Source organism: Rhinatrema bivittatum, chromosome 7 (genome assembly GCF_901001135.1).
Source record: "Rhinatrema bivittatum chromosome 7, aRhiBiv1.1, whole genome shotgun sequence".
Lineage (NCBI taxonomy): Eukaryota > Metazoa > Chordata > Amphibia > Gymnophiona > Rhinatrematidae > Rhinatrema > Rhinatrema bivittatum.
In genome coordinates this window covers 44,664,648-44,689,567 of record NC_042621.1, presented here as the reverse complement: position 1 = coordinate 44,689,567, position 24,920 = coordinate 44,664,648, and the positions used below count along the sequence as shown (strand labels likewise).

The following is a 24,920-nucleotide window of genomic DNA, read 5'->3' as shown; positions in this document are numbered from 1 at the left end:
CCAGGGAAGGATCCGATGCTACCGGAATCTTACAGACCAATATCTCTATTAAATTTTGATCATAAAATATTTGCTAAAATAATGGCAGATCGCTTAGCGGAAGTTCTTCCTTCCCTAATTGGAGCAGACCAGGTTGGCTTTATTAGGAAACGCTATGCTTTGACTAATATTCGGAAAATCTTCGTGGCCATGACTATGTGTCAACAAACGGAGGCCCCCTTTCTCGCCATTAGTTTTGACCACTCTACCCTTCGACAGGGTAGAGTGGTCTTACTTATTTCACATACTACAAGAAATGGGGTTTGATGGCTTATTTTACCAAGCAATTGGTCTTTTGTATTCCTGCCCGGAAGCGATTATCTTGGTTAATGGATCCCACTCAGAAGCTTTCCGCGTTTCCCGGGGTACACGACAGGGATGTCCCTTGTCCCCTCTACTGTTTCTACTTCAGTTGGAACCTCTACTTTTAGCTATCCAATTAACTAAGGAGATTTGGGGAATTAAGTTTCATTCGTCACTGTTCAAGTATGCTGCGTTTGCAGATGACCTATTGGTCTTTCTGACAGATCCAGTTCAATCCCTTAGAACACTTCTACAGCTCATTTGGGCATTCGGAGTCTTTTCTGGATTACGTCTCAATATGCACAAATCTAAGGCCCTGGCTAGTACGCCATCCCTGCAAGGGAGGTGGGGGGCTGATTTTCCCCTGCAATGGGCAACAGAATCCTTCACATATCTTGGAATCATTATTCCGCGGGACTTAACCCGTATCTATACCCTTAATGTTCATCTGCTTTTACAGGTGACTAGGGATCGGTTACTTGGTTGGGCTTCGTTACTGATATCGCTGGGAGGTAGGATCCAGCTGTTTAAGATGGTCATCTTGCCTAAATGGCTATATCTATTCCAAAACTTGCCCCTTACTCTACGACGTGCGGAATTGCGGCAACTAGATACGATTCAGAGGAAATTATTTTGGCGAGGGGGGAAAGCTAGAATCCCTTTGGCATGGTTGCGTGCGCCTTGGGGGGAAGGGGGGCTTGGGCGTACCCCATTTAGCACTCTACAATCTGGCGAGTAATTTGCGCCTAATCCGGGATTGGCTTCTAGAAACTTCTACTTTTCTTAACCTTATGGCTGACAAAGCCTTTACCCATCCAGTTGCTCTTTCCTTTGTGTTACAAGCGAACTCTCAACTCAACATCTTTTTGGTACGGAATGCTCTTATTAATCCTCTTCGTCAGTCGTGGCGAAAATTGATGTATCTTTTAAAGCTGGATTGCACATGTGCTTATCTCCTGCCCATTCAGGGGAACCCAGATTTTACCCCGGGCTCACAAACTCTTTCTTTTCATAGATGGGGTCAGCTGGGTATCACAAAATTAGGTCATGTGTTCACACCTGAAGGTCAAATCATACCATTTGTAGATTGGAGGGAAATCTATGGCCTTCCCAATACAGGGGTCTTCTCATACTTACAACTCCAACATTATATTGCCTCCATATCTCAAGCCTCGCGACAGGCAGCGTCCTTTCACGCAATAGCAGCAATCCTTTCACTGGAACAGGATAAACCTCCATCTCTTTCAATTCATTATCGTTTGCTCAAACAATTAACTTCTCTGGATACATGTTCCATACTGGTGGAACGGTGGAATCAAGACGGATGTTTCTGATTACCAGTTATATCAGTTATATATATCAGTTTTCTCACAGGACAAGCAGGATGGTAGTCCTCACAAATGGGTGACATCGAGGATGGAGCCCTGTACGGAAAACTTTTCTGTCAAAGTTTCAACAAGCTTTGACTGACACTGGCACACTGGGTGCACTGAGCATGCCCAGCCTGCAATTATCCCTGTGAGCCACAGGTGTCTCCCTCAGTCTTCTTTTTTCCGCTCTGCAGTCAGCATAGCGGTTGGAGCTCTGTGAGGATTTTTTAACTAATTACCTCATGGAAACACTTAACTTTTCACTTCAAAAAACACTTTTCCCTGCACAGGTCTCCCTCCGCGTACGTTTTTACGACGCTCGGTGAGTACTAATTCTTATTTTTCGGTCGGTTTCTGTCACTATCTTAAGGCTGTTAACTGACTGAAGCCTTCCCTTCCCCCATTTTTCAGTTAGCTTTAAACAGCTTGCGAGTATCTCTGTGACACTCTGCTTGCTTATGCTAGTGGGGTAGGGATTTTTTCCTTAACTTTAGGACCTCTGTAGCTTCAAGTCCTTCGTTCCCTGGTACCCTCACGCAGTCGATACCCTATCGCTACACCGGGACCCTCCTAAACCGCCCTGGGCTTTTATATGTCATCAGCGCCCCTCCCCCCCACGGTGCCCTGATGCCTTTATCCATGTTTTTTGCTTTTCAGTGCTACCAGGCTTTTTCCTCCTACGCACTGTTTTTTTTCCTTGGGCTTCCTCGGTGCCGTCCCTACCCGGATGCATGCCATTGACGCACACGCTGTTAGTCACTGCCATGCATACTCGGGTCGCCGCCACCGCTGCCTGAGACACTTTTTAACGATCCCAGGGTCACTTCATCGATGCCACCCCCCCTTTTGGGGATGCCATCGATGCCCCATCCTCCCCACCGATGTCCAGCCCTTTTCCATCGGTGGGCATCGGTGCCACATCGATTCGTCGGTGGACATCGGTGCCGGATGGTCCCCATCGATGGACATCGGTGCCGGATGGCTTGTCTGTCGATGGCATTGGTGCCGGATGGCCGTCCGTCGATGGCATCGGTGCCAGGTCCTTTTGCATCGATGGACACCGATGCCCAGGTGTTTCATCCATGGGCATCTATGTTAGAATGCATCCATCGAGGGCAGTCGATGCCAGGCTGCTCCCATCGGTGAAATTCGATGCCCAGGTGGGTCCCATCGGTGGGTATCCATGCCGGCTCGATTCCGTGGATGGGTGTTGATGCCAATGCCAGCCTTATGGCTGGCATCGATGCCCATGCCGATTCCAGGACTGGCGTTGATGCCGGGATGGAATTCATCGACTGGGAGATCCATGCCATCGATTCCATACGTGTCCATATCGATGCCACCGACACACGTGTCTGGGGCACCGATGCCATGTACACTTGGAAATCTGAGTCTGTCCAAATCGATACCGTCAACGTCTGTGGCCCTATAGTTGATGCCCGTGGCCATGCCACAAACGGCATAAATGCTCGCCTCCATGCATCGATGCCCTCGACACCTCCGTTTTCCTTCGGTGTCCTTGACGCCCTATTGATTCGACTTCGACTCAGTCGATGCCGGTATCTTTTTCAATAACGGCAATGTTTTTCGATTATTCGATTCCACATCGTTTCAAAGATACCTATGCCACTGCTGTCAGTGCCCGTCACTGTCATCATTCTCCTGGCCAGTCATCGACGATTTTTCATACCCATTTTGATGATATCCTCGAAGCCCCTTAGGTTGCCTTCAATATCATCAATACCGACATAGCACCGCCACATAATACCCTCGCCTCCTCACATTGCTCCACGCTTTGGGTTCTTTTTTAAGCCCCGTATTAGCTTAAGACACTCCATTGTGTCAGGAGCAGAGCAGGCGTGCTGACAGTTCGTCATCGATCGCCTTCCAGGACGACGAGGGCTTCCATCTCGGCGCTGGGGAAAGACCGGGCCGAGCACCGTGGCACCCATCATCGCCGACATCGTGATCGTCCGCCGCTGACGCCATCCAGCACATCGGTGCCATCCTTCTCCAGGCTGGACAACGCTCGGGCAGAGCGACATCACCACTGCCATCAGCACTGTTCCTACAGTTTTGGCAGTCCTTGGTGATCCAGAACTTCCGGATCCAGGTCCGACAGCTTCTGCATTGGCGTCACGACACATCGAGCCGCTGTGACGAGGGAAGGGAACATGAGTTCCGTTAGGGCTCCTCTGTTCCTGGCGTGCCCCACCGTCAAGTGGTGTGGGACTATGGCCATCTGTTACACTTAGCAGTCTAAACGCCACTCACGCCTGGCCTGTCTCCTCTGTACCTGTGCCACCATACCGGGTTTCAGAGCGAGATGGACGTTTACGTCCCCGGCCTTACCCTCGAGGACTCCGGAGACCGTCGGAGTCAACAATCTTCACCGGCTCGTCTTGCGGCGATCCACGTCGGATGGTAAGTACCCGCTTCGGCGGCATTCCCATAGAGTTGTGTTCTCCCATTCGGACCGTGGTTCGAAAAGTTCTGGGTCATGTGCCTTTTAGAACTGTATTAGTGTCACATATCGCTATGTTAGCTATGTTAGCCACAATATCAGGAGAACCCCTCTATCTTCTTGGGATTGCAGCAGGGCTTCTTCTCTTGTCAGTAACAAGTCCCTGTGCCGACCAATGCTCTGACTCTTGGTTCCCTCCCAACCAAGGTCCAGCTGCATTGGCTGATCTGCTAAACATGAGATTCAGCAACCATTGCCCCATGTACAAGTCCACCTTGAGGCCTGGCCACAGGTCTCAGTGTCTCCTTGTACAGCATACAGAAATGCGGGTACCACTTACCGCTCACACACCTGCAGGAGCCTACATGATATCCTCCATTGGGACACCTCCTGGTCTCCCATCTGGTCAGATATCAGAGCGGCCACCCCACCTTGTACCAAAGTCCCGGTACACTCCCCCAGGCGCTACGAAGTGCAGAGGGGAGAAGGGAGGGGGGTTGGGGAGTTTTAATTGCACTATTCTTTCTTTTAACAGAAAATAGTTACTCTCCGCACATCCTGGACCTAAGAAAATCCAACTTTCTTTAGACGTCACAGGTACAATGGTATCTTTGGTTACCATCACTCCATACTGCAGTAAGTACATTATTTTAATGTTTCTATGTGCTTTATGGTGAGTCAACATTACAACCCCAAGCTCTGCCGCTGGCACCAGCTTCGGTAAGTGAACTGTCTCTTGCATCACTGTTGGTGAATGCTGTTTTCTCTGCGGAGTGTAACATCATTCACTTTCCTTGCATAGACTACTGCTAACCACTTTCAGTACATGCAAGGAGCTCTCACTTTTTTCAGGACTCACTATACATTTACTAACTGGGATTACTGTCACTGCCATAAATCCCTTCTGTAACACTTCTGGACACCACAGTCTTAAGACCCTCTTGTCCAGCATGCGCACAGACATTCTGATACATTGTTATATGTCCCTGCGCATATTTTCCATAACCTCAGCCTTTCAACTTTTCATGGTTGGGCTATGGGGTTTCTTCCCACTATGCATTTTTCTCATAATTCAAAACTGCTATGGGTTATATTCAGTGACATTCTATACTCAATGGACCTAAGTGGTTTCATTGCTTTCGTCCCTGATTCTTATCCCAGTTCGAACTAGGACCTAGTCTCCTTCGACTCATGCTCGCAATTCCTTAGGGTTATAAAGTTTCTCCTGAAAGCTGTCAACCCATTATGCATCTATTGCACTCCAGCATAGTTTCTCATAAACTTCCTGGACGTTGCACCCATGAGTTATGCCCTTATGCCTTCCAATACTGCTTTTGCAACAATTCTTTGTGCATACAGACAGACAGCATAGGGACAATGTGCTTTCCAACTCATAAGCACGCATTACCTCTTAGCTGCTCTGCTAGACAGCTGCGCAGCTCTACCCTTGGCCCTTGTTCACTTCATGCGTCCTTGGGCCACATATCTAAGAGATTTAATGAACGCTCTATCAGACCTTCTCCACGTAGGTTCTATCCTCTCGAATGGTCTCAATTACATGTGTACAGGGCAAATCTTTTAACGCTGAGTTTAACTAAACTTTCCTCGGCGTCTGCATCATTCCATACGATGCACAGGTTCTGCTCCCTGCACATGTTTCCTATGCGTTCCCTTAGATGCCTTTTCTTCCATCAAAGGCCTCTTCAATATATCTCTTCTGCTGCCTCTCGTAGCCAGCATTCTTCTAATGTTGAACTGGGATGGGGTTCAGTATTCTTTTCCCCACTCCCTGACTGAGATCAGTATGCTTTCCCATACTTCTCAATCCATCATATCAGTAACCTTTTATTCTCTCACCAGTCAGTCCCAAATCATAGACTTACTGATGTTCTTAGGTTCTGGTAGCTTCACAAAACCTTCTAAACATAAATCTTGCCGTTTAATATGGCAGGCTTTACCTCCTGACGCTAAAAAAAAAAAAAAAAAAAAAGAGGTATTACCCCTTTTACTTTTCCACCATTTTTTCTTACTCCCTCGGATTCTGTTCTCCAGACATCCTCCACATAGATACACCTTTCTCTTAGGAGGTGTATCGTTTTGGGAGTTGGGTTCCCGTTTTCGGTAATCCTCTCTGAGTCGGCTTACCATGGATTATCCACTGATCAAGCCGCCTCTATTTCTCTAATCACGGAATGAACATATATATTCTCCTTATAAGTCTCATACATTCTACGTTTGAGCCTTTCCATTCCTCTCTTCCACAGTTTGGCAAGGGAACTTCTTTCCCTCTTAATGTCATTCCTGCCAGCAGGGTCCGTGAGTTATGCACTCTTTCCATACTCACCTGACTCCGTTCCTCTGCCACTGAGTAGTTCTACGCATTCAACTTTCTATCCTTTTCAGGTAGATGTTGTATCTCCTTTCCTCAGGAAATACTCTATTAATTTTTCCTAACCTCTCTCTCTCGCCCTAGGGAGAGACTGGGTTTTCCACATTCCTGGACAGTAATGCTGCGCTTACATTCTATCTACATTGCACTGCATTCCATGTGAATTCCACTTGACTCTTTCCTTCATGCAAGGGTTAAGCTGCTACTTCCAGTGGCCACACAGACCTAATCCTTCTGATTAAGTGGTCTATATTTCCTTTCCTACCAACAAGCAGACATTTCACTACAACACTGTGGGTATCCACATACTGTTGTGTCCGTCTTAGCCTTAACAGCTTCCCTTTGGTTACTGCTGCTTGTACTTTTTTATCAGGTTGCAGCCTGGAGTCCTCTCCATACCTTCGCAGCCTATTATTGCTTACATTTGACTAGCTGGCATGCTCCATGTTTGGCCAGTCCGCCTACTCTTACTTTTTTCAATTCACTACCCAACATCCTTCCACGAACCCATTATGGTGTTGCGGATGCCCTCCGTTCCCATTTCCACCTCAGTCGTTACGCCTTTGCGCATCTGCGGTGTATCTGGTGCATTCCCGGGCATCCTCAGCTCGGTACTCACCCATTTGTGAGGACTACCATCCTGCTTGTCCTGTGAGAAAGCAAATGTTGCTTACCTGATGTAACAGGTGTTCTCACAGGACAGCAGGATGTTAGTCCTCACGAAACCCGCCCGCCACCCCGCGGAGTTGGGTCTGTATACTTTTATTTTAGTTTCGCTTGCCCTTTTTAGCTATAAGACGAGACTGAGGGAGACACCTGTGGCTCACAGGGATAATTGCAGGCTGGGCATGCTCAGTGCACCCAGTGTGCCAGTGTCAGTCAAAGCTTGTTGAAACTTTGACAGAAAAGTTTTCCGTACAGGGCTCCATCCTCGATGTCACCCATTTGTGAGGACTAACATCCTGCTGTCCTGTGAGAACACCTGTTACATCAGGTAAGCAACATTTGCTATATCAGTTATATCAGTTATTATATATCAGATATTACCAGATAATCAGTTTATGTTTCGCTACTATATTGTTTTTGTTAATTGTTAATTTTATCACTCTTCAGTTGTCATTGTTTAAAATCTCTCCTGTTTTCCCATCTCCCATGTTCTCGCTCCCTGTTTAATGTAACTTTACCTTTCCACTTAGTTGTTAAATTGGTTTCCCCCTGTTATATTGTAAACCGGTACGATAAGACCTCATCTTGAGTATCGGTATAGTAAAAGAAGTTAAATAAAATAAAATAAATACCAATGTTATTATAGAAGCTTGTTTTCGGCGTATCTCTCAACTCTCCGTCAATATGTATTATTGCGAAATGCAGTACAAATTTATCCGTCGCGGTTATATTTCCGCTAAAGATGCTTATAATTCTAAACTTCCATCCTCACCTCAATGTCAACGTTGTGGAGCGGCTTCTGGCTCTTTATCTCATGCTTTTTGGGCCTGCCCCCCAATTCAGACTTTTTGGCCTAAGGTGTCTCGTTATTTGGAATTGGTGTTAGAACTCCACATTCCCTTTTCCCATTTTTGGTTGCTTTTTGGCTGCTTTTTGGCTGCATTTCGCCCCGCCGCGTGAGAGTTTTGGAATCTCGCCTATTTATACATAAAGCTTGTTTGGTCGCTAAGAAGATTATATTCCTGCATTGGAGAACCACTGACTCGCCATCTTACTGGGCCTGGTGTAATAACTTAGACCGAATGATGCAAATGGAGGCTACGGTGATGCGACAACCGCCACGGCAAAAGAAGAAGTTCCTTGCCATCTGGGGCCCTTATGTGCAGAGACTCCCCTATCGTGCTCGCAGCCTCATATTAAACCTCCATCCCGGCCTCTTAAAAAGTATCTTCTCAACTTCAGAGTATTGTCAATCTTTTTGGGCTCGACAATATTAAAGGGTCGTCTCTATCTTTGTACTATCGGTACCTGCTATAAGGGCTGGCGACGGACTCTTACCAAATCTCGGTGTCTCGTTGGAATAGGGATGGAGTGTTTCAGGTGCCGCCAGCAGTATTCAAGGCCAGTATGACACACCTGACTAAACTCACTAGCGCCATGTACTATAGGGAAATGCAGTACAAGCTGCTTTGCAGGGCATACATAACCCCGCAATTGGCCTTTCATGCCAAGCTGACACCTACAGCCTTGTGTCCACGGTGCCAATCTCATATGGGGACCCTTTCTCATGCCTTTTGGGCCTGCCCCATCATCACTAAGTTTTGGGGGAGGGTTGTGGGCTATCTCAGACGGTTGTTAGGGATTAACCTTCCCCTATCCCCATATATGATTTTATTTGACTGTGTTCCCCGGCCACTTGTTCGGGGTCAGTGTTTGCGGGGGTTTTTGAGAAAGGCCTTTGCGGTGGGGAGGAAGGTTGTCCTTATTACCTGGCAGGACTCAGCCGGCCCCTCCTTTTGGATGTGGCGCATACATCTCCATCGCATGATGCAAATGGACAACTTGGTGTCCAGGACCGACCCATCACACCGGCGCCGCTTTATCCAGCTTTGGAATGGATACTTACAGGCCCTACCGCACCGGGCTCGTAGTTTAATTTTGAACGACTGAGAGGGGCTTTAGACTTCCGAGACCCCTTGCTTGTGGACATTATTTGGACTTTCGGCGGTACGTTGGCAAATGTTCGGGTGGGGGGTGGGAAGGGGGGGGGAACTTCAGTGTTTATTGACAATCAATGTTTTGGTTGCTACTATTGACAGTATCGGGGATATATAAGGGAAAAATATGTCTCTGATGCCGGTTTGTTTCATGATATGTGTCAATTTAATAAAACAGTTTTAACATAAATGAGTGACAGGATTGAGGTGATACTTTCCTCATAAGGTATATTTTGGACATGGCTAGGTGATCTTGTGACTGTCGGGACTTCAGACCTAGGGGTTGGGGGGGGAAGGGTATACAGGGGATTACCATAAGTATGTTAATATACGTCTGGATTTGGACGTATCTCCGGGAATGTATAAGAACCCAACACTCTCTGTATTGTATTTCTCTTTCAACTTAAAATAAAAATTGTTATACATAAAAAAAAAATTGGTCCCAACCTACCAGCCTGAAGGCCCTGAGACGATTTTTGGGGTTCACCAATTATTATAGAAGCTTTATAAAGAATTACTCCTCTTTAACTGTGCTCTTAACTGCCATGACCCAGAAGGGGGCCAAGGTTTCTAAATGGTCTGCGGAAGCCATTTCCGCGTTCGAGAAATTAAAGATTGCCTTTTCCACCGAACCCTGCCTGCGTCATCCAGACCCCAACAAGCCATTCGTCGTAGAGGTCAATGCCTCTGACGTCGGTGTAGGGGCTGTATTGAGCCAAACCGGAGACTCCAAAGTATTACGTCCCTGCTCTTTTTTCTCGCAACGTTTCTCTCCAGCAGCGAAGAACTATGGGATCAGAGATAAAGAGTTCCTGGCTATTAAATTGGCATTCGAGGAATGACAGCCTTGGCTCGAAGGTGTTCAACATCAAATTACCGTATTTACGGATCATATGAATCTAGAGTATCTCCGCCATGCACAACGTCTTAACCATAGACAAGCCAGATGGTCCTTATTTTTGTTAGGGATCTGCTGCTCGAGTTAGCAATCTGTTAGCAAATTGCTGCTGGATGCTCCTGTAAAGGGAGGAGTTAGCAATCTGTTGTGGGATCGGCTGCTAGAGAGAGTAATCGTATGGGATCCTGCTGCTGGATACTCCCACAAGGGGAGGAGCCAGTAATCTGTTGTAATACTGCTAGCGGTTAGCAATCTGTGGATCCATAAAGTCAAGAGGCCGCCAATCTGTGGATCCATAAAGTCAAGAGGCCGCCAATGAAGAGTGGGTGACTCGCCAGAATGATGGCTACTGCCTGGAGACAATACCCTTAGTCAATAAACATACACATGGTTACTGTGACTCCAACATCACTCTAAGATTCAACAGCAAGAGGAAATGTGGAAAAAAGGATTTGCACTCACAAAGACGGAGTAGCTGGCTTGTTACGGCGGTTACTACCCCAAACCAAATATCCAAATTACTACCTCCACCTTCCTCTATTCCTGATGCCTTTCAACTAGCTTGATCACTCCATTCTTATACTTCACTTTCAATGCATATCCAGCATAGTTCTCTGCTTCAACAGCAGGGGAAAAGAAAAACTGTTACTTCACACATCCAGCAGAGCTCTCTGCTTAAACGGCAGGGGAGAAGAAAAAAGGGTCGCACTCACAAAGCGGGGAGTAGCTGGCTTGTTACGGCGGTTACTACCCCAAACCAAATGTACCTGATACTTCACTCTCGACGCATATCCAGCATGGCTCTCTACTTCAACGGCATGGGAGAAAGACTGATACATCACGAATTTCCAGCATAGCTCTCTGCTTCAACGGCAGGGGAAAAGAAAAACTGATACTTCACGCATATCCAGCATAACTTCAACGACAGGGGAGAAGAAAAAAGGATTCACACTCACAAAGCGGGGAGTAGCTGGCTTGTCACGGCGGTTACTACCCCCAAACCAAATGTGCCTGATACTTCACTTTCGATGCATATCCAGCATAGCTCTCTGCTTCAACGGCAGGGGAGAAGAAAAAACTGATACCTCACGCATATCCAGCATAGCTCCCTGCTTCAACGGCAGGGGAGAAGATAAACAACCAATAAGGGCTGTATAACATAATCTGGGTAAAAACAAATAAGCATGGGTGTAGCTTGCTTATTGCGGCGGTTACTACTCCTACTACCTCTAACTAATCAAGCTAGATATTTCACTTGGATGCAGCTCCTCCACCGCTCTCTACATTAATGGCGGGGGTGGAAGGGAATTAGAACCAAGAGCTAAGAGAAACAGATAAGTATGGGAGAAGAAATGAGGGAAGCTTGCTGGGCAGACTGGATGGGCCATTTGGTCTTCTTCTGCCGTCATTTCTATGTTTCTATGTTTCTATGTTTCTATGTTGCAGGGTCTGCGATGCGGATGGGAGGAGCAAGCAGATGCGAATAGCAGTCTGATGGAATTCCCTCCCCTAAGGGAGGAATAGCAATCTGTAGTGAACTGCCTCCTATGGGTCTGCTAAGGAATGGCAATGTTAATGTAGACTGCAGAGTTGGCAATCTGTACCAGTGGAGTACTGGAGATGGTGCTCAGCTGGACAGAAAGTAAATAGGTGAATCCTTGGGCCGATGGCAGATGACAGCGCCCTCAGGAGGGAGTCCCGAGAGGGACCACCGGCTAGGCTGGAGTATGGAGACAGACACAGATAGTTCTTTATTAGATAAGCAGTATAACCACCAGAGGTGGCAGTAGTGAGCTGGTATGCCCGGCAGTGCTGAAGTCCCTCAGATACTGGAACTGCGATTCCTAGGTTGCTGAGCTGCAAAGAGACTGTAGATAGTGAATAGACAGGATATGCAGATATACATAGCCAGTACTAGATGATATCTCTCACAAGGACTTGATTTGGCTCAGTAGTTGGAAAGGGTTAGGCCCTCGAGGAGCGAGTACCTGGTTACAGGGAAAGCTCTGAGGAGAGTGGTGGTCACTCACACTAATCTGTATCTGGAATAGCTTCTAGTCAATAGAGAATCTTCAGAGTGTTCAGGAACATAGGCCCTCGAGGAGCGAGTGCCGGTTCCTATATACCATCTGAAATAGTAACTCACAATGTCTGTACCTGCGATGGCTTCTGGGCAAGGAGAATCTTCAGAGTGTTCAGGAACATAGGTCCGTGAGGAGCGAGTACCGGTTCCTGTCTGTAGTTTTGAGATAATAACTCACAATGTCCGTCTCTTGCGATCACTTCTAGGTAATGGAGAGTCTTCAGAGAGTTTAGGAACATGGGCCCTCGAGGAGCGAGTACCGGTTCCTTTCTGTAATCTGAAATAGAGAAAGAGAATGAGGCCCCCGAGGAGCGGGTACCCCTGGTAGGTCCGGAGAGGCAATGCTGCAAGAGTGAAGCGGGTCTGGAGGGATCCCGCAAACACTCCTGTGGTGCAAGGTAGTCTTTGGACAGCCGGAGCTAGTCCAATTGGAGTCCTTGCTAACTCGAGTCGTTAGCAAAAGAAAAGACCTTTTATGTTGGAAGCGGATGACGTCAATACAGGGAGACGCCCCCGAGGTTCGCCGCCCTTGGTGGTACATATTTTGGAGTGCGAGCGCCCTACGTCATCAGGAACATGGCGGAGCAGCCCTGGATGCATATTGCTACTGACTTGTAGTTGATCTTCCCCCCTCTGGAGGTATGAATACCATCTGGGTCACAGTCGACCGTTTCAGCAAGATGGCCCACTTCGTGGCGCTGCCTGGCTTACTTTCAGCCTTGGAGCTTGCGAAGCTCTTCATAAACCCACATCTTTCGCCTTCACGGCCTATTGAAGCACATAGTATCGGACCGAGATCACAATTCACGGCAAAAATTCTGGAAGGCCTTGTGCAAACTTTTCGACATCTCTCTAGACTATACATCTGCCTATCATCCTCAATCAAATGGCCAAACAGAACAGATGAATAGGACATTGAAACAGTTCATTCGGGCCTATGTGAGTTGCCGTCAGAATAACTGGGCCGAACTGTTACCATGGGCTGAATTCGCCATTAATTGTCATCCAGCAACATCCACTGGATCAACACCTTTTGAAGTGGTATATGGACGTTTACCATCACCACCACTTCCACTGAAGCTCTCAGTGATGTCCCCAGCAGCTCAATTCACTGCTGATGATATCCATCAATTATGGACTCAGACGAAAGAAATGCTACTCAAAGCGAGTGATCGAGCTAAAAGATGTTACGACGCTCACCATTCCAAAGCGCCTATCTTTGAACCTGGAGACAAAGTCTGGCTTTCCACTAAGCACCTTAGACTGAAGTTACCCTCCACTCGATTTGCTCCTCACTATGTTGGACCATTTCATATCCTCTAACGTCTTGGCAACATCACTTAGTCTGAAGCTACCACCTGGATTAAACATCCACAACGCATTTCATGTTTCACTTCTGAAACCATTCATTCTCAGTGAGTTCTTTTCCAAGCCTCAGGAACCATCTTCCATCAATGCAGAAGATGACCTAGAATACAAGGTCGAAGCCATTCTTGATGTCCGAAGACGAGGCAAGACTTGGGAATACCTTCTTTCATGGGAAGGTTTCGGCCCCGAAGAAAATTCTTGGAAGCCTCTGGCAAATATCCTTGACAAAGAGATGCTCCATCAGTTCCTTCTCTCGTATCCTTGGAAACCAAAACCTGGTACCTGCAGAGGAGACTGCCCTTTGAAGGGGGGTACTGTTGCAACCGTCGCAGCCCAATGGCTTCACTCCGCCTACCTTTCTTTTTCTGCGACTCCTCCTGCTCCCTGTGGACGTCTGGCTGCCACGGTGTCTGCCCGCTGTCCTCTCAGGCGTCCCAGACCGGCTTGGGCGCTACCTCCCACCATGCTCCTCAGGTACCTTAGGGCGCGCGTGCTGCGCGGCCCTCATTCTTATTTCCTCTATGGCACGTACCTCAGGGACATCCCCCTGTGATGACATCACGCTGCCCGGATATTTAAGCCTGTTGTTTATTGCTAGCCTTTGAGTTAGCAAGGGTAATTCCTACGATGGGATTCGCTCTCCGAACCCAGCTCTCTGCCTCCAACTTCTATTTGGACTCTTTGCTGTTAACAGGGTACCTGCTCCTCGGGGGCCTCTCTGCTTCTTTCAGGTTGCTATCAGGAACCAGTACCCGCTCCTCGAGGGTCCATGTTCCCTGACTCGCTACCTGTGTCTATCTCCTCTTCTACTTGGAAGAATTCGCTGCAGACACCATCTGTGAGTACTACTACCATCTACTCCTCAGAGCTGTTTCCCTGGAACCAGGTACTCACTCCTCGAGGGCCTGCCTCTGTTCCAGCACCAGTGCCATCTTCCACGGAGAACTGCTGCGTGAGTCCTTGCCAAATCTCTGTGCCCAGGGATCTGGTACTCGCTCCTCGAGGGCCAGCTCTCCCTATCTCAGGGCTTCTCCATACTGGGGACTCTGTGAATATCTCAGTGTACTCATTTTCTCAGTTCTTCTTCCTACAGCGCTGCTACGGGAGAAGCTGCTGTTCCAGCGCCCTGAGGAGTACTAGCCCAGCCGGGCTCCATCTTCTACTCACTACCTCTGGTGGCTTCATAAACTGTCTAATAAAAGATATAATCTGTGTTTGTGTGTCCGGAGCTGAGCCTGACCTGTGGCCTCTCACGGGATTTCCCCCCTTGGGCGTGGTCAGCTGCCACAGTGTCCAAGGGTCAACCCAAACCCTACAAAATATAACACTTCCATCTTTGTAGAGCAAGTTATTAGCCCGTTGGCAAGGACCCTATGAAGTTTTGGAGAAAACAGGGCTTGTGGATTTCAAAATAGCCTAGCTGGATAAACGAAAGAAAAGTCAGATCTACCATGTAAACCTTCTGAAGAAGTGGGTTCCACAGGTATGTGGAGTGATACAAGAAGAGTTTGGTCTGAAGGTCAGATCTGAAGTGGATCAACCCCAGATTCCTTTTGGAGAGCAGCTGTCCACCACACAGACAGCTGAAATAAAGTAGCTGGTGAAAAAAATCTTCTCAAACCTATTGTGTCATATCCACCTGGTGCAGCATGACATAATTACGCCTCCTTGAGTAGTTGTGCAGCAACGACCTTATTGAATTCCTGAGGCCAGGTGCCACATCATTGAGACTGAAGTGAAGGAGATGTTCCAACTCAGAGTTATAGAGGAGTCTTATAGTGATTGGTACTCACCCATAGTGTTGGTGCCGAAGCCAGATGGGAACATGAGGTTCTGTATTGACTTTGAAAAGGTCAACGAGGTCTCAAAAGTTGATGCATATCCAATGCTTCAAGTTGATGAGCTGATTGAGGGGCTGGGATCAGACTAGTTCATTTCTACCCTGGACCTTACAAAAGGTTATTGGCAAGTGCCTCTCACGCCAGTGCCGGAGAAGACTGTGTTTTCAACACCTGGGAGATTTTTCCAGTTCATGGTCCTCCCTTTTGGACTCCATGGTGCCCCTGCAACATTTCAGTGCTTGGTCAAGGGTATGGAGCCACCTAGGTTGGATGACATCTTGGTATACAGCCCAGTTTGGAAGACACATCTAAGCTAACTCCAGGCAATGCTAACCAGCCTGAGGAAATCAGGACTGATGGCCAACCCTAAGAAGTTATTGCTGGGAGGGCAAAAAGTCCAGTGTCTTGGCTACACCCTGGGGAAGGGCAAGGTTCATCCGCAGACTTATAAGATCAAGGCGATCACCTGGGTGCCAGTCCTGCAAACAAAGGTGAAAGTGAGAGTATGTCTAGATCTCATGGGGTATTGCAGAAGGTTTATCCCCATTTACTTAGAGAAGGTGGGGCCTCTCACAAGGCTGTTGTTGAAGAAAGCACCAGAGAAGATCCGGTGGTCAACCGAAGTAGAGGAGGCCTTCCAGGCTCTAAAAGAGGCATTATGCTCTGAACTGGTCCTGATAAGTCCGGACTTCAACAAACCCTTCACAGTGTAGACCGATGCCTCAGAAGTGGGCTTGGGAGAAGCCTTAGTCCAAGAGAAGGATGGCCAAGAACATCCTATGGCATACATTAGCTGGAAGCTGATGCCATGGGAGAGGATTTACTTAACAGTTGAGAAGGAGGCCTTGGCAGTCAAGTTGGCCTTACTTGCTGGGAAGACAGTTTACACTTGTAATGGACCAACCGCTCCTATGGATAACTAGAAATGAGTTCAATGCGAGGGTGATGAGATGGTTCCTAGCCCTACAGCCCTTCGACTATAAAATATAACATAGGGTAGGAAAGGAAAACTTCAATGCAGATTTCCTGTCCAGAGGAACAGGCAGGCACTCGTCCAAATAAGAATAACCTGATGGGGAGGGTATGTGAGTGTACAAGAGACTCCCTCAAACCACCTTCAGGGACTGGCAACAGCTATCCAGCCTGGTCTTCCTTAAGAATCAGCCCCACAAGGGATTCTGGGTGAAGGGAGGCTTCAGGGCCCAGAAAGGATAGACAGGCCCCAGGGAGCAGGCAGGATCCCAGTTTATGCAAAGACCTGCTATGTGTAAGATGAGCTGCATTTATTTTCTGTTTTGTTTTCTCACTCTAAGTAAATTTGCAGAGTCTGTCTCCTTATTCTTTTTGGTTGTTTCCTAAGCCACAACTGGCCACATTGTCACATAGCTGCTAGTGTGATGTACAACAATCGAGGATGAGGCTGCACAGATGTGCAAAGATATTGGCAATGTGATTGCTAAATAACAATGCATATTGTTTTGACTAACAAATTTATTTTTGTATGAACTCCATCCCCAGGTTTAGATTATTTATATCTATCCGTATCTGCGGATCCTGTCCCTTTCCCCTCTCTATCTCCAGACCTCATCCCTGTTTCCCTCCTTCTCTATCTCTTCCTACAGACCTTGCCCCTGTCCCCTCTCTCTCTATCTGCACATATTGTCCCTGGATTATCTCTCTATTTCTATCTGCAGATCCCATCACTGTCCCCTATCAGTGGTCATGTTCTCTGTTTTCTCTCTATATATCTGCAGATATCATCCCTGTCTCCTCTTTCTATCTGCAGACCCCTTTGCTGTCCCTCTCTATCTGTGGTCCTTCTCTCTGTCCCCTCTCTCTTATTCTGAGGACCCCTCATCCCTGTCCCCTCTTTCTGTCTCTACCTGTGGACCCTGTTCCCTGTCCTTATTGTCCCTATCTATCTATGGATCTCTTCCTTATACCCCCTATCTATGGTCCTCCTTCCTATCCCCCCCCCCCCCCCCAATATCTATTTTCCATCCTCCTTCCTATCTCCCCTCTCTATCATCTGCGGTCCTCTTCCCTGTCCCCTCTCTTTATCTGCACACATTGTCTCTTGTCTTCTCTCTCTAGTTCTATCTGCAGATCCCAGTCCCTGTCCCCTCTTTATTTGCAGTCTTTCTCCCTGTCCCCTCTCTCTATTTGTAGATCCTGTCCTCTTCAATGTCCCCTCTCTATTTCTATCCATGCTTTTCCTCTCTGCCCTCCTACTCTATATATGGTTCTTCTTCCTATTCCCCTCTCTTTATCTAAGGTCCTCCTCCATCTCCCTCTTTTTATCTATTTGCGGTCCCCTTCCCTGTCTCTATCTCTGATCCTCCTCCCTGTCCCACTCTATGTCTGAGGTCCTCCTTCCTGTAACCCCTCTGTCTGGTCCTCGTCCCTTGTCTCCTATTTCTATCTTTGGTCCTTCTCCCTTTCCCCCCTATTCTATATATGGTCCTCCTTCCTATTCCCCCCTCTCTCAAGGTCCTCCTCCGTCTACCTCTTTTATCTATCTGCGGTCCTCTTCCCTGTCTCTCTCTCTATCTCTGGTCCTCCCCCCTTTCCCCCCTCTCTATATCTGAGGTCATCCTCCCTGCCTCTATATGCAGGCCTCCTCCTCCCTCCTGTCCCCAACCTCTCTATCTCTGATCCACTACCCAATCACGCTTTCGGACATTTGGAACGTAATGAAAGTTTGCCAATAAATCCGGACAGAACATTATTAGGGGTGTGCGGGAATCTTACATGTGACACACATGAAGACATTTCAGGCTATGCACGACGCTTGCGTCATACCGCCCATTTCCTATTGGTTGACATTGTAGGATTGCCTGCAAACTCAGGAGTTGATTTGGCTGTTGCTAGGAGTCAGGTCGGCGCCTTTCAGCTGTTTGCTGTTCGATAGCATACGGAAGCCGATGCGAGGCGTATGACGTATGCGGCGTTACGTGGAGCGGAGGCAGCGGCATGGCGCAGGAGGAAGGCGGCGGAGCCTCAGATGGGGAGTGCGGCCTGGACCCGCAGGTTACCTATTACAGGTTGGAGGAGGTGAAGAAGCGGAACTCGGCCCAGGAGACATGGCTGGTCCTGCACGGGAGGGTGTACGATGTCACCCGTTTCGTGGAGGAGGTGAGTCCACTCGCTTGCACTTCCTCTGGTCTTGCTGCTGCTCCGGGAATGAGACTAGGCCTCCGCCTTGCAGCTGTTGCTGCTTCTTATTAATTGTATGGCGCATCCCAGGTGTACGCAGCACTGTGCAGACCCATATGTTGGACAGTTCCCACTCCTTGGAGCTTATAGACAGACTGACAAGACACAGACTAAAACCGAACAAGAGTGAGGCCGTGATCAGGAAGAATTTTACCAGGTGTTATAAACATGCGATTAATTGAGGAAGGACAACTGTACCCATCTGTAGATTCAAACGAAATCCCAGCCACACTGATTTATCAGTATTCAACCTTCCTGTGCGCTCACTTATTGTAAGGTCTCTGGGGCAGGCACCAGTTATGGCATGTTGTACTGTGAGGCTGGTAAAGTATATTACGATGCAGCAACATTATAAGCGTTTGGGTTTTTCTACTCCAAACGGGAACAATTTTTAGCTAATTTTCTAAAGGGAAAAAGAATTATTGGATCACCCTGTGTCTGTGTGTGTCTGTCTATCCGTCCCTGTGGTGCCCCCTAATTTAGTGCTTGGTGTCCAGTCTGCATCAGATTTTCAGGCTATATTGGGGGAGGAGGGGGTCCAAAATGAACCTAACTGTTTTGTTTTGTTTTTTGAGGGATCCATGTACATGTGTGGATCCTTGAAATAAAGGGTCAACAAGTGTAAGTGTTACCATTTTATTGGACTAACTTTCAGAAGTTACACTTTAATTGGGTCAGTCGTATTCCATACAACAAAATCAATAAAATGACAGTTGCATTGGTAAACATAAGTAATCCTTCTAATTTTCCCCAGTTTTTGAGCCAAAGGAATATTACAAAGCTAGAAGGAGAAATAGCAAGCAGATATTAGGATAGAGCTCTCATCCAAATTGACACACATATGCTCAAATAATTTTACCCTTAGGAATTGGAGTAATGATCAACAAATAATTAGTTGCCAGAGCTTAACAAAAACTTGAGATTTCTTTCATCTCTGCTCTTAGGGTCTGATTTTTTTTTTTTGTAACTTATATCTTGTATTTGAATTTATTTTGACCAGGATTTATTTAGAAATATTTTTTTTAGTTGCCTACTTTCTGAAGGGAAAACACTTTGACTTATGAGAGCGCTTTGTGTGACCCCTAATAACTTTTGTGTTTAATATCCTGGTCATACTAAATTTTGCGGACATGTCAGGAGGGACATGAGGACTTTGACAGGGTTTTATTTTCAGATCCCACACATCTATGGTCTTGTGGATGCAAGTATCCTAGAAACTGGGCTTGTTTTCAGTAGAGATGGGCCGAAATGTAATTTTGGGCACAAACTTAACCAGATGCTTATTGCGGGGTAGCATTTATTGTATCACATGAAAACAATTACTGAAAAATAAGTGTCCCAAATTTGATTGTTGTTTTTACCCTAATGTTTTGTGGTGGTGGTTTCTTGTGATTTTGGGTCACAGTTCCTGCGATTTAGTAAGTACTGAGGTGATTTATGAATGCAGTCTTTTTACTCATTTCTGGAATCCAGTAGGATTTGTGAGTTCCCTTGAATTTTGCTTACATCTGGCCTATTCACCTTTTTCTATTTCTCCAAGCACATGGTGGTATATTCTGAGAAAGGATGTTAAATGTTAAAATTTGCTTGGAAAAGAGCCATTTAAGGTCTCATGTGGACGATATAAGAAATCTGATTAGTTATCTATCTTAAAGCACAGCCAAGAGCTCAATAATTTAATTCTACCAGATCTCCATGAGAGTATTTATTTAGCCATTTTATATGTTGTTGTTCCAAATAAAGATCACAGCAGTTTACAGCATGGCATACATATACATTGACAAGTATAATGAATTAAGGAGATCAACAAAGATCACAACTCAAACTCCTCTAGCAGGTGATTCATGATCCAAGACTTTGTTCCACAGATACAGATATCGGAATGTTGGCCAGATTTCACCAGATCTCTGCACCCCTGAACCAAACCACGTCAATTTGGAGATATTTAGGTAGCGGCGTAAAATCCAGGGCTGGTCAAGTACTAGGTGGTATATGCTTCACTAGGGTAGCTGGAGCTCAAAGGGGGGGGGGGGGAGTGCACATCGGAAAACCCGATTGTCTTTTCAGAAGTATTACCTCTCCACGGGAAAATGAAGAGAGAGGCTAAACCATATAAACAACTTCAATACATGGCTTAAAATCTGCTGTAAAAAAGGAACATCATTGAACACTTGCTCAACCATGAGATAGAAGGAAAACATGGGTATTATGTGCTAGGGACCCATTCCCTAATACAGTAGTTCTCAACCTTTTTTCTGTCGGGACACACCTGACAGATGGTTCTCACATGCATGACACAGTGGACCCATTATCGTCACAGGGCTAGATGTAAAGTACAATTTGCATCCACGGGAATCCCCCTGACCCACAATAATGGATGTAAAGCAGAATTATGACATTCCCCATACAACTCACCCTACAGAAAGATATTCTGGTTCTGGTGTCATCGCAGTAACAGCAACTCAAACTCCTTAACTCCTTCTACTTTCCAGGCTCAATAGCCCTACTATGAAAAGACAGCAGTTTACCACCAATGCATGTCCTCTTGAGAAAGCACAACAAATAAGACTGATACAAATGCTTACATTGCTAGTAAAATATCTCATCTCGGTAACAGACACAGAACCGACCTAATATACTCCCAGGATCTGTAGTAATGCACATAAAATAATCCGCACACAGTTACACCTGTATTATGGAATATTTATTTATTTTATTTATTTAGAAACTTTATATACCGGTATTAGTGGGGACATCATACCGGTTCACATAATAACTGAAAGATTGGGAAAACACATTTCAACAAGGAGAATACCATCAAACAGGAGCAACCCTATCTATGAAAAGGCAACACTACAAATATTAAATCAGGCCCTTAAAAACCAATACACCTCTTATTAGGAAAACAGAACTAGCAAGCAGCTATAGATCCACACACAGAAATAATTGTAAACCTATACTAATACGCAGAATAAATGTTTCAAAACAGCTATGAACAGAATAACATCCAACAATTAAAAACTATTAAAAATTCTCCAAACACCAATAAAATATTTTAAAAAAGCAGACACATCACATAATATTAAATAATTAAAATGGCAGTCAATCAAGAAAAATAAACTTAAAAAGCCACCTTTACTTACCCCCTCCAGCAGCTCTCCTACTCCTCTTCCATGCAGGCCGTAGCACACACCAGAAGCAGCAGTAGAGGCTAAGCTCTATACTCATGGTCCTCTTTCTTAGGGCCCATGTCTCTCGCACACACACTATACCAGTCATGCCCCCATGACCAGTTTCTGTCTCTCACACACCTATTATCTCCCAGTCTTTGACACACACACACCAGTCACCTTCCAGAACAGTTTTTCTCATGCCGTACACACACACAGGCTTCCCACTCCCGTGTTCTACTTACATATATGGGCTTCTCACTCTCATAATCACTTTCTCTATCTCACACACACTCACCAGTCTCTCACTCCCATGCTTGTTCTCTCCACATGCACAGACTTCTCATGCCCATAATCACTTTCTTTCTCTCTCTCTCTCTCTCACACACACACACACACACCAGTCACCTGATCTCTGTCATGCATACACACACACACACACACACACACACAGGCTTCCCACTCCCATGTTCTTCAAATATACAGGCTTCTCACTCCCATGCTCACTCTTCACATGCACAGGCTTCTCATTCCCATAATCACGGACCAATGGTCGATGCGACGGCATCCCGGACCAGGGTCGATGTGACGACATTGGGAACAAGACGTTGACATGATACAAAGCCTGATGCAACGGCATCCAGGATGAGAAGAGGAACTTGACGAAGTTCAGACGAGAAGCTGGGCGGAAGGACATGGCGGGACTGGCCGACAGACCGCCCTGTCCCGCTGCGCGCCTTACACAGCACGAGGAGGCTGGTCACAGACCACGCTGAGAATGGGACAAGCGCAGGGAAGAATCCAGTCGAAATGGGACTCCGACGACGAAGCCAGATGTCGCCCGAAGCACCACAAAGGCTGGCAGGACATGATAGCTCAGGAGCACAAGACATCAGTCCCGCCTGCCGGCCACTCCACGCTCGGGAAAGACGTCATCCAAGGGAGTCTGGCCTGACAGGACCAGAAGGCTCAGGAGCGCTGAAGCAAACACCAAGAAGGGCAGAAACATCAAGGAACCTGGGACATCAAGAAGCAGAAGATCAAGACAAGACACCTGGACGGGGACCTTGGGCCTACGAACATGACTTGACATGACAAGAAGATGAAACGAAGAGGAGCTCCACGAAGAAGACCTGACGGAGTTTCTGGCAGGCAGGAGCCTCCAGAGTGAAGTAACTCCGATGCAAGGCGAAGACTGAAGTGATGGAGCAGCCCTTTATAGGGCTGGAGCAGGAAATCAGTCCCTTAGGTGGGGCCAGCACGCTTCCTGTGTCTGGCCCTTTAAATTCTGTAGAGAGGCGCGCGTCGGCGCCTAAGGAAGGAAGCAGGAGCTTGTGCAGGACCACGGACAGCTGCCTGCACCGACGTCTTCGCAGGGCTGGCCTGAGAGGCGGGCCTCGATGACGGGCAGCGGCCTCCAGCTCCCAAGACACTGCCAAAAGTCCCTGGTGGTCCAGGGGGTCTGGGAGTGATCTCCTGCAATTGGGCCGTCGGCTGCCAGTAATCAAATTGGCGCCGATTGCCCTTATTATGTCACAGGGCTACCAGTGCCATTGGTCGGCCCGTCACATGGTGGGAGCACCATCGGCGCCATTTTGATTACTGGCAGCCGATGGCCTGAGTGCAGGAGATCGCTCCTAGACCCCCACTGGACCACTAGGGATTGTTGGCAGGTCTTGGGATGGTCAGGAGAGTGGGGGGATTGTAATTAATTAAATTTAAAGGGTTGGGATGGGTTTTTTTTTTTTGGGGGGGGGAGGTTTCCACAGAAAGAGAACGATTCAAGTTTTCTGATCTGGGGAGTGGGCTGAAATGGCCCTCCCCGACCCAAAACGAAATGGGGACAAAAAATTTTTTATGCACTCTCCTAATTTGCTCCATAAGACGCCACAGACGCCCGGGAACAGAGCCGGTTTAGCACACCATTATATTTTATTTTTTTAAATTGTCCCCCTCTGAATCCTAGGTGCATCTTTTGGTCAGATACGTCTTATGGAGCGAAAAATATTTCACCCTGGAGAAAAGAGATATACCTTTTCTTCACCCAGACACAACATGTACAGTGGAATAGATTGTTTTTTTATGTTCTCCAAGGTTGATCTTTAAAAGTTGAAAGCTGTAATTTTTCTAATTTCCTCAATATGTGATCACCACCCAGTACTTCTCAATTTGGACTTTGGGATTGGGTCTCCAGAATTAGCTCATGGAGATTTAATACATCACTGTTGGGTGATAGGAATTTCACTGAGCTGTTGCAAACTACTGTACGCTGCTTTAATTTAGATAATCCAGAACATAATTATACACCAATTTTGCGCTGAGAAACATTTTAAGGCTTATCTCTGGGGAAAATAATTTCTTATGCAAGCTTTTAGAAAAAGGAGAGAAATACAAAATATCGAACGGCTTTTCATAGATATAAGAACCCTTGAAGTGCATCATAAGCAAACTTGCTCCAGTAGAGTGTTAAGGCGCTTGGAGTCTGTTAGGGCAGAACTAGCTTCCCTTGAGGTGGAGGGGATTGAGAAGGCTTTAGAATATACGAGACTCAACTATTATGAGCACGGTAATAAAGCAGGAGTGTTTTTAGGTAGAGCAGTTAAACAAAAAAGGCTAAGGCCCATATTTTGCAAATATTTATTTATTTAAAATTCTTATATACCGCACGAATAAGGCAGGTATCTGCCTGTCTAGGCGGTTTACAATATTACATCATAAAAATAGGACAAATCCCGCAAAATTGAGCGTCCGGTTTTCAACCCGCGAGCCGTTTTCAAAAAGAAGTGTGCCGTGGAAGCAAATACTCAAAACCTTTTTCAGGTACATTCGAAGTAAATAGCCTGCGAGGGAGTCAGTTGGACCAATAGATGATCGCAGGGTAAAAGGAGCACTTAGGGATGATAAAGCCATAGCAGAGATGCTAAATGAATTCTGTGCTTTGGTCTTCACTGAGAAGATTTAAGAGAGAGATACCCATGCCAGAAAAGATATTCAAAGGTGGCAATTGAGAGGAACTGAAACAAATCTCAGTAAACCTAGAAGGTGTGCTAGGGCAAGTTGACAAACTAAAGAGTAGCCAAATCACCTAGACCAGATGGTATACATCCCAGAGTGCT

General features: G+C 46.6%; 1 protein-coding gene across 1 annotated transcript in view; it reads left to right on the top strand.

Moving 5' to 3' along the window:
* Positions 1-18,318: 18,318 nt before the first annotated feature.
* LOC115095082 (cytochrome b5) overlaps positions 18,319-24,920 on the top strand; it is a 138,135-nt gene continuing 131,533 nt past the window's right edge. The window contains exon 1 of the mRNA XM_029608303.1: positions 18,319-18,553. Within this exon, the coding sequence (XP_029464163.1) occupies positions 18,392-18,553 (162 nt within the window). The 5' untranslated portion in view covers positions 18,319-18,391. The remainder of the gene's footprint in view (positions 18,554-24,920) is intronic.